Raw genomic sequence first — 17471 nt, forward strand, 5'->3', positions numbered from 1 at the left:
GGGCGGATAAGCGGGCGGGCGTATGTGTCTGCAGTGACTGCTGTCCTTTTCATGCAATTTTAACCAGGCTGTGTCAGTCACCGGTCTGGTGGCATTAAGGAGACAATTACGGCTATCTTTCACGATAATCATACAAGTGCTCTTCCCATTCTCCCTGGTGTTGCTCAGGCAGGGGCAGCCATGATTGATTTGGGCAATTTGTTCTGCTGATTACGAGCGGCGTGGAAACCCGGCATCAGTGCCTCGCATGCTCTTCTGTTCTTCACCTCACACACACACACACACACACACACACACACACACACAAATCCCCTCACTTTCAGCTTTATTTCAAGCCCTCTCCTCTCTGGCAGCAGTACGGAGAAACTGTATAAAGAGTTGATAGATGTTGGACAACATAACCCCCAAGGTCGTACAGGGAGGCTTGCTCTTTGCTGAAGGAGGCACTTTTGAGAGTGGCTGGGGGCTGTTTCCTCTTTAGTGTATGTGTTGTTTTCTTCCTCATGTATTTGTGTGTCTGTCTAACTTGTTGTCTTTTTACCCAGCCCTCCATGCCTCGGCCAGCTTTTGGGACACGTCTCGGTCTGGTAAAACTGGCCCATTTTTCCACCTTTCCTTCCGTCCTTCTTTGGTTTCCTTCCTTCCTTCCTTCCTTCCTCCTCTCATATCTCACAGTCCATCTCTTCCACCGCCACAACCTCCACCACGTTCACCTATAAAGGCCAAACTCCAGCCCTTTTTAAACCCCTCCACCCACCCACACACACACAATCAGCAACACACTCACTAACCTCCCCTCGTCAAACACACACAAACATACAATCCATCACTAACCCGAAACTGGCACTACCCCAGAATGAGCACCGTGTGAAGGCAGTGGGGAGTGAGTGATAGACGAAGGTTCGACCCGTGCTGTTTTCAGTATCACATGCTCTTTCCTCGTCTCCTCTTCCTTCCAGCCACCATGAGGTTCAGCGGCTTCCTGCACCTGGACCAGGTAGAGGGCCAAGAGATCTTCTACACCCCGGAGATGGAGGACCCCAAGTCGGAGTTGTTCGGAGAGACGGCCCGCAGCATAGAGAGCGCTGTAAGTGTCCGGATGAAAAATCCGCTGTAACAAAACATATGATAATATTCTCATTGATTGTTCCTGCTACAGCTTCACATGGTCTGATATGACCAGTAGCTCTTCGTGGCTAATGTTACTTCATGTATACAAAGATCCAAATAATTGAATCAGTTCAAACACTCGATCGTTCGGTTATCCCGATCTCTGCAGCTCTCCCAGCCTCTTTTAGCGCTTTGTTTTGGTTGTCAGCCCTAAAAAAGTCGCTCTCATTGACGCCATTTTCAAACAGAGAGCTAAAAGGAGAGGGAATATCCGAGTCACTTTCATCAGCAGAATGAATGCTAATGTTGTTGTGTCTGCTGAATGTGTAACCAGGAAATAGCTGTCTGGCATATTCACCGCATGTTGTGTTTTCAGCTTGTTCTAGCGCCCTCACGACAAGAAAAAGAAAAAGAAAAGAAAAGAAAGCCACTTGTGTACAAAGTAGTCATTGTTCAGAAAAAAACTTTGCATAGTCTCGCTGCAAATTTTGTTCTTGTCAAGAGTGGAAAAGCCTCTGAGACGACATTCAAAAGCATCACGAGACACAAAACTCTTCAGTGAGAGCCAGACTGATCGAATTCTTCCAGCTCCTTCAGGAAAGTTTCATCGCAGGTTTTTACACACTTGACACCCCTGAAGCTGCTGAATGATATTCTGCCACACCGGGCTGGAGTGATTTCTCCGGTCAGACATCTGATAGAAAAATAACATAAAAAAAAACCTGGATACGGTCAGGGAGGATCATACATCATATCAGAGGGAGACAATACAGCCTGGCTGATATTTGATTTTTAATAAAAGGCGAATATTGGCTATCTGTTACATCAGGTGATCCCTAGAAAGGAATGTGGTGATTGAAGACCAGATTTTGATCCAGGTAGGTAGATCAGACGAAAATAAGACCCTTCACAGCATCGTGGTCCATCGTGGCGGTTCAATAATTATTTTTCTTTTTTCTTTTTTTATGATGCAATAATAATTCTTCACTCCCATGAACAGCAAAATAAGAAATCCTCACATATGCTGCTGATTAAATGTTTTAATTTAATGCACTGCATGCAAGCTTTAGTGTGAAGTAGCGTAGACATTGCACGAGGCTTCCAGAAGTTTAATAAGAGAAGTATAAAAACGGCTCTCTGCAAACTAATTTGTCGATTGCTTGCCAAACACTTCACAGTATCGGAAAGCGGCATCTCATCTGAGATTAATTAAGATGTTTCAGATATTTGAAAAATCAAGTCCTTACTCTGGAAATGAGTCTCGTGAGTCTGGACGGTCACAAAGCCAGTTGCTGTTAGCGAGGCCGGCACAGAGCCTGTACAGTAATCACTGTTAGTCCCCGGTGGTTCACCCCGGTTGCATCTCTCCACTGTCCGTTTTCTCTGTCGAGCTCAGACCTTTGAACAAATGTCTCTGTTGTTAAGCCAGGGCCTCGCTCCTCTGATGAAATGTGGGCTTGTGTATGTGTGTGTGTCTGTATACACAGTACACATCTACCAGCTGTTGAATCGGTGTCACTAACCCCCACTGGGACCTAATCTGCTACCTCACAGCACTTTGTGTGCGTTCGTGTGTTTGTGTATGTGTGTGTGTTCGCTCGTTAGCGCTCTTAGTCCGTGTGTCTCTGAAGCCTGGTGTGCCACTTGACAGCAACCACCCCCTCCTCATCTTCCAACACACACACACACACACATACATTACGTACACACACAGATATACACACACAAAGTACACACAAAGATATATAGCACGCACACACTCACACTAAGAATCAAGCCGCAGCATATTTCTTTTGCAGTGCAGCAACCTCCTACAATTAGTGAATAAATTAGGATATGTGAGAGAAAGAGAAGGGGAGGAAAGAGAGATCAGGAGGTTTTTAAGTCAGTGTGTCCATAGAGGAGTTTGTCCACTACCATTTCCATCCCTAAGCCAGCTTTGGAGGATTTTATATTTGACCTGTCTACTTTGCTGTCACACTCCAGCCCACAAATTAGAGGCATTCAGTACATGGAGGAAATAATCTTTAACACCGAATCCTCCGGTTGAACCTCGTGCACTGAGTCATCAGTGTCACTAACGGAATCAGCAGCTTTTTTTTTTTTTTGCATCTGCGTTCACCCCCACTAGTGTCTATAAAACATGATAGATGGGATGTTTTGGCCGAAAAGCACGGGCGACGTTATTTGTAATTTCCACCACAAGTCAGAAAGAGTTCCAGCTGAATGTGTCTCTTAAATAATTCTGTCTGGAGACTGGCTGTGGGAAAATGCAGACGAGGAGTGTGGAAGAACACTTAGTGGGAACAATGAGCCTGAGAGGACGCTCCGGTGAAGTTACCAAGCCTCGTGACTTTAACCAGCAGCTGAGATGAGAACGAAAAACTGAGTGTGAATGTGATTAATCCACCGCTATGATGACAATGACAGAATTGTGTGTGTGGTGGTGTAAGTTCTAGCATGAAAATGGTCAAATTTTCAGATAAAATATTGGCCCAGTTTTGTTTGGCTAAAGGCAACAGTCTTAACTGCTGTAATGTCATTATTGGCCTGAAGGAACATTTTCGCCGAACCTCCTTACAGAGCTCCTCCGGCTAGTTACAACATGCACACAGCGGGGGCATCGGAAGCAAAACCAATCAGGAGCACATGTCAGGGTGGCACGACATTTATCTTAGCTCCTCCCGAAAACTTGTTCCTGTAATTAATGCCACGGCTGCAGCTAAATGTCAATTTGTGCACCCACACCCAATAGGTTTCTTCTCCGCACCCCAATTTGAGAGGCAGTCTTTCTTCCTCGGAGACAGAGTACAGTCTTCCAGTATTGGACTCGCTGCTATGATAGCATGGAGCTCATTACCAGCCTCATTTATCATCTCTTCTCTCTTGTCTGTTCTCTCCTCCCACTCTCCTTCTCTCTCTCTATCTCTCACCCTCTCCCCCTCAGCTCAATGAGTTGTTCAGGAAGTCGGAGGTACACAAAGACTTTATGAGCGTTCGTGTCCGTAACCTGGCACCCAGCAACTCCATCCTGGCCTTCGTGGAGGCTCACTTCAAACCAGGTGAGAGATCTTTGAAGTGAGCAAAAAATAAATAAAAAAATATGAATGAACATAAAGTAACCGACAGAGAAATACACTGTATGTGCTTGGAATCACTTATGTTTTGTCCCCCTTTGTCTCTTCAGCAAGATAATCAGAAAAATCACTCAACGGAATTAAATGGAACTGGGATAAAAGTTAGGCCATTGGCCAAGGAAGTCTTAATTAGTTTTTCAGTGCAGAATAAGTCATTATATTGCTATTTTTTAAAGCACTTTAAGACTCTTTGACTGCAGGTAAGGTGGAGCACAGATCAGCTTGTGTGGAGTTCAGTAATCTTTTATTTAATTCTCGTATCTGTGGCCTATTTGACATAAATTCCCATTCTTCTTGAAGGTGTTTGTGCGATAGCAACCAAACTGTAGCTGCATGTAACCACTCTTGAGTAATCCTGCAGGCTTAAATGGCATTTTGCCCGAACAGTAGATGGTTCAGCAGCCACAACGCTTTGATTTAAATGACAGTAACTCAGCGTCTACAGTCACTTGAAACGTTGCACCGTTCATCCTTGTGTAAAACATGACTGCGATTGAAGCGTTCTCCAAAATTATTATGATTTTTTTTTCTGTAGCTGTGTGTTTTCTGCTGCAGATCTGGATGCAGTTTAATACAATAACAAACTTTATTGCTATTGAGTATTGAGCAACCTTAGCACAGGTACATGCTGAGTGTTTCCTTATCATTTTTTATTTTCCTCACGATATTGGGAGGCATTGAATGTTTCTCCTCATCTTTATCTCTTTTTAAATTTTTTTTCTCAGTGTCAACTAAACCACTGCTTTGCAACAATTTCCTCAATGTTAAAAAAAAAAGAAGAGATGGTGTTTACCTCTGCATGGATGTTCAGATTTCTATTTGAAATTCATCAGAGCCAGAAAAAGTTACCCAGAATGCCGGTGAGATTGTTGGCTGGTGCGTAGCATCTGCTGTACAAGTTGACAGTACGATTTGTGATGGTTTGAAAAAAAAAGAAACAGGAACAGAACCTGCTGTTACCGAATTACTGATGTTTTCTTGATCCGTTAAAGGTTTGTTTACCGTACCTCACTGATGGTGTAATCACAGGCTTGTATTTTCAATGATGACAAATTGCCACACTTACAAAGTGCTGATTTCTCATTATTTAGACAATATCTTGTAATCATAATGATTTAGCGATTGATACGCCACAACTTTGTCTTTACAAATCTCATTTTATACAACAAAAACCTCACAAAACCCCAGCAGCGCCTCCTTGGCTTTTTATTTTTTATTTTTATATTTTTATGAGTGTCGTTTAGCGTCCTTCATACCCTTCATATTGGGCAACTGGTGCTGTTAAGCAGTGCTCCTCCATGGCCAGTAAAGCGAACATCTGCAGCGACCGTTATGAGAGCAATCCATCTGGAACAAAGCCAGACAAGCGATGGGTGGAGGACAAGTGGTCCCCAGAGACCCTCCACCTGTCATACACAGGCCTTTCTGATATATCCAGTGTATCACTAAGGAAGCTCGAGTCCTGTATTTGCTTCGGAGTGCTCCTCAGAGGCCTTGTCCTAAGTGGTTTTACCTCTTGTTTATTGTAGATACAAGATACATGGTGGAGGACATCGAAGGAGCCCTGCTGAAACAGCTGAAGGCCTCCAAAGAGACCAGCATCGCCGTGAAGAAGCCGGAGGATGAGAATATTCGCTTCACCAATTATGGTAATACTGTGTGGACTTAACAGGAGTGTGCAGGGATTAATAAAATGAAAAGGGGTTTTAAGTTATTCATGAGGTGATTTATCAAAGGTTTTAAGGGTCTTGAATAGGAAATCTCAGGACTGCAGGCTCAACACACTTTAATGTCTCTTTTTCTTCTTCTAATTTCCTTTGTTCTCTCCAGCTCTGTTGACAGGACTCTCCTCCATCCCCTTCTTCACCACCACTACCACCACCACCACGGCATCTGTCACCACAGCTGCCCCCACCACCACCACCACAACCACCACCACCGCCGCCACCAGCACCACCACCAGGCCTCCGACAACAACCACCCCCTACTTCACCCGTCGCCCTACCCGCAGGCCCATCAGACGCACCACCACAACCTCAGCGCCGGTTACCACACCACTCCTCCACACCACCACGCCAGCTATCACCACGACCACGCCGTTTCCCGCTACCACCGTCGCACATGTCAAGAGTAAACTTCCTCACAAGGCCCAGAAGCCGTGCGACTCCCACCCCTGCCTCCACGGGGGCACCTGCGAGGACGACGGTAACGACTTCAGCTGCAAGTGTCCCGCCGGCCGAGGAGGTTCCGTGTGTGAGAAGGGTGAGCGGGAACGTCTACAATATTTGTCATAACCTTAAAATCAAAAGTTTCAAAGTTTAAGCTTATTTCAAACCCATCTAATAAAATGAGCTGGAACAGACTTCACCTGCAAAGTGGAATTTGCATTTTCAAAGAAGCCACAGTGATTATGCAGCAACTAAGAGGGTTTTAGGCACACTACTTTCCATTGTGCCAACCATGCCTTTTAGCTGTGCTATAATCACTGTTAACCACATCCTCAAGTGCTTTGATACCTTTATAAAGTAGCAGGCACATACTATTATAATACAAAAATCAAACATTAAAGAGAAACATTAAAAAGAAAAATATTAATGAACTATATTTCTTTTGTTAAGCAAGTAGTTTTGTGTAATTGTAGGTTCACAAAGTGGCTGCACAGTGAGACCTTAAGTAGCTGTGTGCGTAATGACTTTCACTTAGTGTTATGAGGACACAGATGTGGATTTATTGGGTTATTTGAAGCTCAACAAGGCAACAGAATGCAGAGCTCAGGACACAGGTCTATTATACCAGATTTTTATTTATTTATTTATTTTATTTTTTTGGAAAATTTGAGAACGAAGATTTGAGTATTGCCTGCAGTTCAAACTCACCTGAAGAGATTCAGACGGATTCAACAACCGCTGAGCCGTTCACTGAAGGCAACTCAGAACCCAATCAGCACCACAGAGCAAATCATAAATCAAGCAGCTGCTTGAGAAGCACAATTCTTTTGTTTCTTCCCTCTTACCCTACTTTGGGATTTTTTTTTTTGGGGGGGGGGGGGCAAGTTCACGCAGCTGCATCTTAAGATAATTGACACTAATTGCTTTGATGGGGATTAGCTGGTGAGAATCAGTGTGTTTTTGAGTTAGAGTGGCTAAATGAAGTCACACATATGCATACACACCTACCCACACACACACACACACACACACAAGCAAAACCTCCCCCAGATCAATCAAGTCATTAGAAAAAGAGGGAGCTCATCAGCTGCCATTCTCCTCGGAGAGATGGACAGAAAGACAGATGGACGGAGAGAACAGAAGCCCAGGGGGGAGAAAATGGATGATAATAATCATAATTGTCAAGTAGCAAGAAAACAAAGGTTTCTTGCATGCACGTCCGTGCATGAGTGTGTGATTGTGTGCGACTTGAGAAAGGGTGAAAAGCCCAGCTTCTCCTCTCTCTCAGCCTTTTTCTTTGGATGCTGTGTTTCATCAGGCACTTTGGGAAAAAAAACATCATTCTTAAAATAACCCGATAGAGAGGCTTATTTATTTGTCATCACGAGCCAGTGACACACCACCAACGCTCGCCCTTAATTATGCACATTAAATGCCTATTATGCCACGATAAAGCAAATCACATAATAATGACAGTATTGGCTGGTTGTCTTCATTCCTCCACAGCAATCAAGTACTACATCCCGTCATTTGGAGGCCAGTCCTACTTGGCCTTCCAAACCATGAGCGCCTACCACACTGTCCGCATCGCCATGGAGTTCAGAGCGTCCGAGATGACCGGCATCCTGCTCTACAACGGCCAAGAAGGCAAGAAGGACTTCATCTCTCTGGCTCTGGTCAACGGCAGGGTAGAGCTCAGGTGAGTGCGGGCTGAGTGAAGAGGGGCAGCCTCATTTGTCGGCTACTGATAACCGCTGCTTTTTGTTTGACTAAATGCGATGAAACTTTAATGATCCCCGTGAGGAAACGGGGTCATAATGGCAGCAGCTGAGAGAGGATGTAGATAAGAATAAAACAAATAGAGAGAGCGCCCGAGATAATGAGGCAAATAATTACAGCGAGTAAACATGTTGAAAACAACACTGCCAAGAAATAAATAAAGATACAGAAGCATTTTGACAGATTTGCAGGTTAAGGCTTTGACGCCATGCTTTCAGAAATATGTCCACAATTACAAATAAGCTGTTCACATAATCACAATTGCAGATGGTGCAAACGTATGCACAGAAGTATGTGCAGGAGGTCTGAATTTGGCATTTCATATGTTATTTTTGATCACATGTGTGTATATATATATATAGAGAGAGAGAATTATGCCTGGATGTACAAATGTGATGTTTGTATTCACAGATGGAAGCAAAGACGTATAGAAATGCATCCAGAAATGACTCATAGATGCATTAGACTGTCCGTTGTTGTACACGAACAGAAATAGCATATAGTAAGTAAAGAGATAATACTGACAATGCAAGTCAGGACTGATGAGAAGCACCTTGTTTGATAAATATTTTAAGGAGCTATTTGTAAGTTTTGCTATTGCTACATAGCTAACGTTAGTATTAACAGCTGTTTACTCACCAGTCTAGAAGAAAGGTTGTTGAGTTCAGCATCAAACTTCATTCCTTTACTCACCAACAGCTGTCTCCAAAGGTGGAAAGAAACACCAATGTTAACTCCTGTTTCTATCATGTCTTTTTTCTCCTGATGTCAGCATGGTAACCAGCTATTATAAACCATTATATGTTCTATAAAAGGTTATTTTAACCTGGCTGTATTATAATCTCTTGTATTATAAAGACAACAATGGCTGAAGCTATTTTCAAGTGACAGTCACCCACTCACCAGCTCCCAGCAAGAAACCACGAAGAACCATGTTCGACAACGGAGAAAACTCACAAATAGCCCCTTTTTAAATATTTAAAACGGAATACGGTGAATCATGTCACAGATGTCACATCTTGGATTTTGGCAAAATTGTGATGAATATTCAATTCAAGTCTTTAATTTCAACGAGGTAAATACCCACAAATCTTTTACTCTCCGTCTTGACTCGAGGTTTTCTGTTAAAGATTTATAGCTCTGAAACCAGGCCAAGTATCATTCCTCATGACGAGTAAGTTGATGCTGATATGTAAAATTGATGTCATGCCCGTTGAAGATGTGTAACAGGATTTGAACAATGTTTTTTGTGGGGTGGGGTGGGGGGGGGGGTTAAGGGCCGTATCATTTTGGGGCTCAAGCTTTCAGCAACCAAAAGTTTCATCTGTTGAATCTGTTGAAATTAGCCAATTTTCCTGCCAGAAACCTGCAGAAGCAATAAATATTCAGCTCTTTCATGACAGCAGAATCGCATGAATAAAAAATCATTCTGGGAAATACGGCGTCTTCACATGGAGTCTGAATGAAGTCATTCGAGATTCTGCACTGCGTCTGTTTTTGGGAACTATTATTTTATGCACCATGCACTTTTCTTTATCTTTTGGGTCTCATGTTTCCCCCTGACCTCCTCGAAATCCTCTCAGTTACTCCCCAACCTGGCCACGTTAGATTTCTCTATTCAGAGTAAAATCAATAGCAACCTAAAGGAGATCATTAGTCACTTGTGCTTTCAAATGGAGCTCTGCCTCAATTCCAGAAATACAGCTGTGAGATTACCACCCACAGCTCTGCAAATCCAAGACGTGGGGAGAAGAACTAATTATTTGTGGCAGATAATTGCTCTCAGGTTGTGCTAATACTACCATATGTGTGGGTGCACATACACAACAGCTCTTTTCTGTGATGATATGGCCTTTTTCTGAACAAATCCCATTAGATAAAAGGTTGAATTAAAAAGAGGGCGTGAAAGACATTTTTTAAGTGAGTAACTGCCTCATTCTGGTCTCATAGTTTTGAATCCCAAAGTCTTGCACTCTGTCTTGCACCTCTCTGTTGAGCAATATGAGCAGGACTGCTCCTCAGGTGGTGCTCACTAATAAAGTGTGAAAGCACACAGGTGTTAAGTGACCATCAGATGTAACACATTTTGTTATCCCCATGTTCTCAGGTTCAACACGGGCTCCGGCACAGGAACACTGATCAGCAAAGTGCAGATCAATCAGGGCCGCTGGCATCAGCTGGTGGTGACTCGCAATCGCCGGAACGCCATGCTCAGCGTGGACAACGAGCCGCACATCGAGGGCCAGAGTCCGCGCGGCACAGACGGCCTGAACCTCGACACCAACCTCTTCATCGGAGGAGTGCTGGAGGATATGAAGCAGGAGTAGGACCTTCTTTTCTTACGCTTGCACACCATTATTTTAAGAATCTGGGCAGGAAATAAATTACCTGAAAATCCATCAGCTGTGGTTTCTAGTCTTCAAATTTTAATATTGAGTCCAATATTCCACTAACTCCACACAGCACCTACTTGATTCCACATTTTCATCCACATCTTGTTTTTTACTATGGAGTTATCTAACGTCCTTGTAAATCTGTCGGGGGCCTCTGGAAGAAATTAGCTGTGGGCCCCTATTAACCCCCAGTTTGCTGTAATTTGGCTAAATACAAGTTTATTTATATTTTGACATTTAAGAACAGATGGAATAGACAGCTACTGAAGACTCTTATCATTTCAGCTGATGTACATGCAATAAAAATTGTCTGTGAACACGCACTTGACTCTAATGCATGTTCACACATAAATCTGTAGTTAATGAGTATGGTTGGTAATCCAGCCTCGCTTACACGGCACTTGTTTTAGGATTTCATTTCACTGTTCAAAAAGAGCCACATCAGTATCCTGTAAGTAATCACAGGTGAGCACGGACCAGATGTAGCAACATCTGTCTCAGGTGTTTATAGTAATTTAACGTGAGGCTGCGAAAGATTCACTTAATTGTTCTGCACAACAACACTTCCTGTCTCTACGTCACATGTTGTTTAACTAACCAATCTGAGGCTAGAAGGACATAGACTGAGGTAAATAAGAGGAAAAGTACAGAGGTGGATTCAGGAGGTAAATATGTTAATAATGAAAACTGTGTCTCTCATTCGTACCCGTTTTCCTTTTCCTCCTCAGTGTAATGGAAAGGACAGCGGTGGCCACAGGTCTGGTGGGCTGCATCCGCTTGCTGGACGTCAACAACCGGGTGCTCAACTTGCAAGAGAATGGGGGCGACAGTCTGTACGGCAGTGGCGTGGGTGAATGCGGCAACAACCCCTGCCTGCCGAACCCCTGTAAGAACGGCGCCGCGTGCCAGGTCAAGGAGGCCGAGATGTTCCACTGCAAGTGCAGCAAGGGATTCTGGGGTAAGATGCCGACTCTGCAGAGGTGTAGTCGAGCAGTTTTCCCAGTGTCATACTGAGATTTCTTCACAGTCATGGAATCCTGACAAGTTTATTCCAGTGTGTGTGCAGGGAAATAAGTAGAAAATATGTTTTATTCATGTGTAATTTTCCGACTTTTCTAACACCTTGTCGTTAAAATTATGTTTATATCTCTTGCCTTGCTTTCTCTCCAGGGATTCACTGCGGTCATGACTTACTCACAAATCCTAAGTAAGCTTGACAGGCTAATTTGACAGTGTAACTCATGCCCCCAGCAGGAGCGCCGGGAGACATTTTGTAAACACCAACACCATCATATCCGAGTGTCCAATGCAGAAAATGAGAGATTAAATGTTGAAGTAGAACAGAAAAACGTGGAAACTTCCACAACACGCTCAGTGATTGGCCTTTAGCCTATCTCTACTTCCACATCCCTTCCTCCTCTTCTTCCCCCTCCAGCTGACGCCGACTAACAAGCAACCCTCAGAGAAAATAGTTAAGACCAGACACCATCAGGGTCTAACCAAGCGTTGCCCCCTCGCTGGTCGCACTGAAGCCTACCGCAGAAAGTTTCACACCAGAACCAAATTAATTGTCAGAGTTAACTTTTATGCTTGAATAGAAGAGGATTTTATAGTGACACGGAGGCATGTCAGTGGTTAGAGAACCTATTTTCCCTAAAAGAGCAATTTACCTTGAAGTCAAAATGTGGATAAGTGAAATATCACCTCACATTATTATTACCTTTAATATAGGTGCTGTTTTTATGTGTTTTTTGTTATTGAGGAGCCTGAGAAGTAAAAATAACCCTGTGCTATGAAGACGCATTGCTGTGATCAAAGTTGTGTTGGCAAATGGATGGTGATAATGAGATTTGGACCATTGCCTGCGGACTCGCATTCAAGTTAATTTTGTCATCATGTCAATTTAGAGAATGGCCAAGATTGCCGGGATCTCGAAGGGAGGGACAGATCACGGAAAGAGAAGAAAGAGGAGAGAATAAATGGGTGGAGAGAGTTGTAGTTGGAGGGAGGACATGTCAGGACAGCCAGATGAATGGGGGAGGTGAGAGAGTATTAGAGCTAAAAAGATGGGAGAGGAGGAAGTGATATGAAAAAAAAAAAAGGAAGAGAGTTGTGGTTGGGAAGAAGTGAGAGCAGAGAATAAAAGACAGCTTCCAAAAGCGTGAGTGAGGCAAAAACGGGGGAGCCCTGTGAGCTCAGCAGGGATGGGGTTCATTAAAGTGCTCTCCTCACCACAGGCTCTGACTGTTTAAGTAATGACGGGTGAATTCAGATGGCCTGTGGCAGAGGGCAAAACCATCATCCACCAGACGCTCGAGAGCCTTTCCCGCAGTCGCTATTGGCCCAAAAATATGGCCGCATGGCGGGGAGGCTCTCCACTGTTTAATCTGGATGTGTAATATTTTCAAATCCTATTAGAAAACGACCTCTATTACAGAGGAAATCCTCATCCCCACTCACATTCTCTCAGATGGAATAAAAGAAAAAGTTGTATGAAAACGTTGGCGGTTGTTGTGAGTTTCATTAGGTGTTTACTCATGATGGATTTGTGTGTGTGTGTGTGTGTGTGTGTGTGTGTGTGTGTGTGTGTGTGTGTGTGTCCAGGTCCAACTTGTGCTGATGTCCATGACCCATGCGAGCCCAACAGGTGCCACCCATCCTCCCAGTGCCAGGTGCTGCCGGAGGGAGGCTACAAATGCGAGTGTCCCATGGGACGTGAAGGGAAGCACTGCGAAAGAGGTACCTGACTAAAGATTGTTTATCCTGCTGTAACTCCCATCACTTAATGCCTCGATTGTTCTCTCCCCTGCTTATCAAGGAGCACCAGTGTTTTGGTTTGGAGTCAGCTGGAGTACCAGCTTCCTCCTTTTAGCCTCTCTTCCTCCCCTTTTCTTTCCGCTCTGTGACATTTCCATCCATTCTGGATCGAAAATGGAGATCAAAAAGAGAGAGTGGGGGATGGGGGGGTTGTGCCTTCAGGGTGGGAGGGGGAGTCGGCGGGCTGCATGCACAAGTGAGGTAGATGATTGGCCCCGTCGGGCCATTCGCCACATTGACTCAGCTGCGCTTGTTAGCGGGTAAGCGGCAGCGAGGCTGCAGCCTTCCTCCACCACCTCCCTCCCTGTCTATCCGCCCACAGGTGTTATGTTCAAACATGTTTGTTGCTTCTTGGATACAAACATGGCAGAACCGGGCCACGGCTGGGGAAAAGACCAGAGCACAGCTCGGCTGCTTTTGAAGTTCATCATTAGCACTTTTGGCGGTGTCACATTCTGAAGTCTACCTGTGTTTCTTCCCTCCCTGCCTTTGTAGATGTTGTCATGAATGTTTGCAGAAGTTGACTACTTGCAACTCTGAATGGAAGAGAATATACTATTATGCACATTCCTAAGAAAAGAGAGACGCGCACCTTTGTACACCTGAGAATTTGGAAAACCAGGTGGGAATAGCCTCCCATTAGCCCCAAGTCCCAGTTAGCAGGTGATGAAAGCAAAGTGAGGTGAACCAAAATCAATGCTGTGTGAGCAAGAGCATCTCCCATTCCAAAGGGTATTTTTTTTCACAGGAATCAATGAGATGACTAATCGCATCAGTCCTCCCCGCCCGTGGTGATTAATGAGAGCGTCAGTCAGACAGAGTGTCAGCGCCAGACAGGAGCTCGGAGATAAGGTGGCAACCAGGCGGCCGTATCCTCTGAGGGCTGCACTGAGAACAGTTACAAAGACAGGTAGCTCAGAGCCCACTCATCAGAAGCCTGAAGGTGAATTAGTCGTAATATAAAGGGTGTGTATAGGAGCGCGTACGCATGTGTTCAGCTGAACTGTGGTTTCCATTTCAGTTCCGCCAGGGTTCATCAGTGCAGCTCACTGCTATAATATTCACCATCAAGGACTTTTCTCAATGGTGTTCCAATAGTATTGAATGGCCTACTTTCCTCTGTGCTTTTACCCTGTGATAGTGTAAATCATTACAATTTAGTGATGAAAGCAAGATCACTTGGACTCAGCCAGTCCTTGAAAAACTAACTGCAAGCAAGAGTTTGAATTTCAGCAGTGTTTTGCATTCAGCACCGACCAGCTAATGTTTGTGTGTGTGTGTGTGTGTGTGAGAGAGAGACTGTGTGTGTGTGTGTCTCTGATTCACAGTTCAAGCAACTCTATTGAAGAGCTAATTGATTACGGGCAGGTCCAGGACCTTTGATTGCAGCTACAAAGTTTTTAACCGGCTAAATGTTCATTTCAGTCGCTTTGTTATCGTCTTTCCTTATTTCGTTTTGTTTTAATGCATTTTATAGGATGTACTAATTAGGTAAGATTGCTCGTATAAAAACAAAATTACCTCAGAGCTTACTATCGACCTCAGCAAAATAGATGCAACGGCTCTGTGAGTATTGCTTTTGAGACTTTTATTTCCGTCTTGTTTGAGCACGACTGTGGAAAGTTCAACTTTTCCCCAACATCGACTCCCTCATAGTCATGTGAATGTTCCTGGTCACTCAGCTGTTTCAAATGTGCGGACCTCTGGTGACTTATTGATCACCACGCTATTATTTTGGGCGCAGGGTGAAGCAGAGAAAGCCCCCCCCCTCTCTCTCCATACTCCTCTATGAGAAACTACTTTCTGAGCGGCTCTGATACTCTTATAGTTCAGTGCACAGTTCCTTGTGTGTGTGTGTGTGTGTGTGTGTGTGTGTGTGTGTGTGTGTGTGTGTGTGTGTGTGTGTGTGCGTGCAGGACTATTTTTTCCTCTCCTCCTCCATGTTGCATGCCATCATCATTAGCAGTCTTCTGCACAATAGCTAATTAGCTTTCTCATCTCCGTCTGCCTTCTCCATCCTTACTCGACTCAGCTAATCCCAGCCAATTACAAATAAAAGCTTTATTGCTGGCTACATAGGTATGTGTGATGTGTGTGTGTGTGTGCACGTGAGCATCTAGTGCTGCACATGCCTCTGAATGATGGTCGTTTCTGCAAACAGCACCATAAACACCACGTACCCCTGGCTGACACTTGAGTGATTTTTAATGTCAAGCCACTTGTTAGAGGGATGGCACAGTGCCTGTCCTAATCACTCCAGACAGCCAGAAACGGGACAACCAGACGTAGACCCGTTACAAAGACATGAATTTGTAAAAAGGCCTGCCAAAATACAATGGCTGCATTATTTCATGAGTCCCGGCTGTGGTGTTAAACTCTACATGTCTCCAAAGGTCCTTTGTTAAACTGTGGCGGGCTGTGTAATCAGTCTGGCATAAGGGTTTTTGAATTTTTTTGTTGAATATCTGTCAAGAGAAAGACTTAATCCCAAAGGCTATGAAAACACAAATCCATCTCTTTCCATAATGCTGACAGGTCCCTCAAAGATGTACTGACTATCCCTGAATTTCAATACTGTCAGCAACAAAAACGGGACCTGAGGATGAATACATTCTCTTTGTTTTTTGCAGTGGCTGAGAGGAGAGGGGCTTACATGCCATTATTCAACGGAGACTCTTACCTGGAACTGAAGGGGCTCCATCTCTACGGGCACGATCTGCGGTAAGTCCCATGTCTCGGCATGAAACCCACACAGTCAAGTCGTGTGCGGTGGGTATTACTGAACACTGGATATCATGTAGTTTTCATAGAGCTCGTTCTGCGCCCAAGGCAGCACTCCTTCTGTAAGCCTGAACTGAATTGACAATGAGGGTTACGCAAATAACACCTCATCTAGGCCTTAGCATGTAGAATATATAGTATCTCTACCCAATTTCCATATAGAAGGAGTGCCATACATCAAAAGAAAGCGTATATGCGTCCTTGTTTTGTCGTGGGCGTGCGTACCAATGTATCTCCGGCTCTTTCTGCTTTTGCTATGACTGCAGTCAAAAGCTGAGCATGACCGTGGTCCTCATGGCTAACGACTCCAATGGTTTGATCTTCTACAACGGCCAAAAATCGGACGGAAAAGGAGACTTCATCTCTCTGTCCCTCAACAACGGGATCCTGGAGTTCCGCTACGACCTGGGCAAAGGTCCCGCCACCATCAGGTCAGCACGTCTATGAGGGTTCAAGTTAAAACAACCAGGGCGCGATTTCTTCTCTCTCTCTCTCTCCCCTGGCTTTCCTGTGTGTCTCTTTCTCTCTCTCTCTCACTGCGGCTATCACAGTCAAGGCTTTTTAAAAAAACAAACATAAATAGAGACACAATGTTTTACTATGACTGTTTGTGATACAGGAGTAAAGAACCAATCCAGCTCAACGTGTGGAACACCATCAACTTGGAGCGCTCAAACCGCAAAGGAGAGATCATGGTGAACAAGAAGAACCCCGTCCGAGGGGAGGCACCGGTAAGAGTGAGCAAGCTAACAAATGGTTATCTTGTTTTGTTTTTTTCGTTCGCAGGACTGATGGGCCTTTGCCTGCTGTGCTTAGCCTTGCTTGTGTTGTATAATCCTGCATTTGTTTGATCGTCTCCGTGCTCTTATCGCCACGGCCTCGGGGCGTTAGTGCTCTGTTTTCTCCCTGAGTTGAAGCGCTTCAACTCGCCCGCTTCACGCACAGTTGACTCTGCAAACTTTCCCTCCCTTTCCTGAGGTTTTTTTTTTCCACACCGCTTCACACCATGTGGTTTGATTTGCTGAAAATATGCCACTATCTCCCGACATCCATCAAGGTAAGAGGAAGAGCTCCAGATGGAGAGGCCCAGTTTGACAAGCTGTCTTAATTTTAGAAGTTCTGTAATTCCACTTTAAAAACAAAAAATAGAGGAGAAGAAGAAGAAGAAGAAACTTTCAGCCTTTCAGCTCACTGCGGTGCTGGAGATAAAATTTGCTGTTACACACAGGAAGGAAAAGCAGTTTTTACTGATGATGTACAGTCAATTTTATGAATTCAGCCTTTGA

General features: G+C 44.3%; 1 protein-coding gene across 2 annotated transcripts in view; it reads left to right on the forward strand.

Annotated features, from left to right (window-relative positions):
- The window catches only part of agrn (agrin), a 250471-nt gene that overhangs the window by 216792 nt on the left and 16208 nt on the right, over window positions 1-17471 (forward strand). For both annotated transcript variants that reach the window (XM_023407702.2, XM_023407704.2), the window contains 11 exons: window positions 960-1087; window positions 4058-4172; window positions 5777-5896; window positions 6078-6509; window positions 7922-8114; window positions 10302-10517; window positions 11316-11545; window positions 13192-13326; window positions 16035-16125; window positions 16452-16616; window positions 16805-16916. In XM_023407702.2, coding sequence (XP_023263470.1) covers window positions 960-1087; window positions 4058-4172; window positions 5777-5896; window positions 6078-6509; window positions 7922-8114; window positions 10302-10517; window positions 11316-11545; window positions 13192-13326; window positions 16035-16125; window positions 16452-16616; window positions 16805-16916 — 1937 coding nt within the window. The remainder of the gene's footprint in view (window positions 1-959; window positions 1088-4057; window positions 4173-5776; window positions 5897-6077; window positions 6510-7921; window positions 8115-10301; window positions 10518-11315; window positions 11546-13191; window positions 13327-16034; window positions 16126-16451; window positions 16617-16804; window positions 16917-17471) is intronic.

Source organism: Seriola lalandi, unplaced genomic scaffold (genome assembly GCF_002814215.2).
Source record: "Seriola lalandi dorsalis isolate HSWRI2012SDOR001 ecotype SW California unplaced genomic scaffold, Sedor1 jcf7180002054345, whole genome shotgun sequence".
NCBI classification, from domain to species: domain Eukaryota; kingdom Metazoa; phylum Chordata; class Actinopteri; order Carangiformes; family Carangidae; genus Seriola; species Seriola lalandi.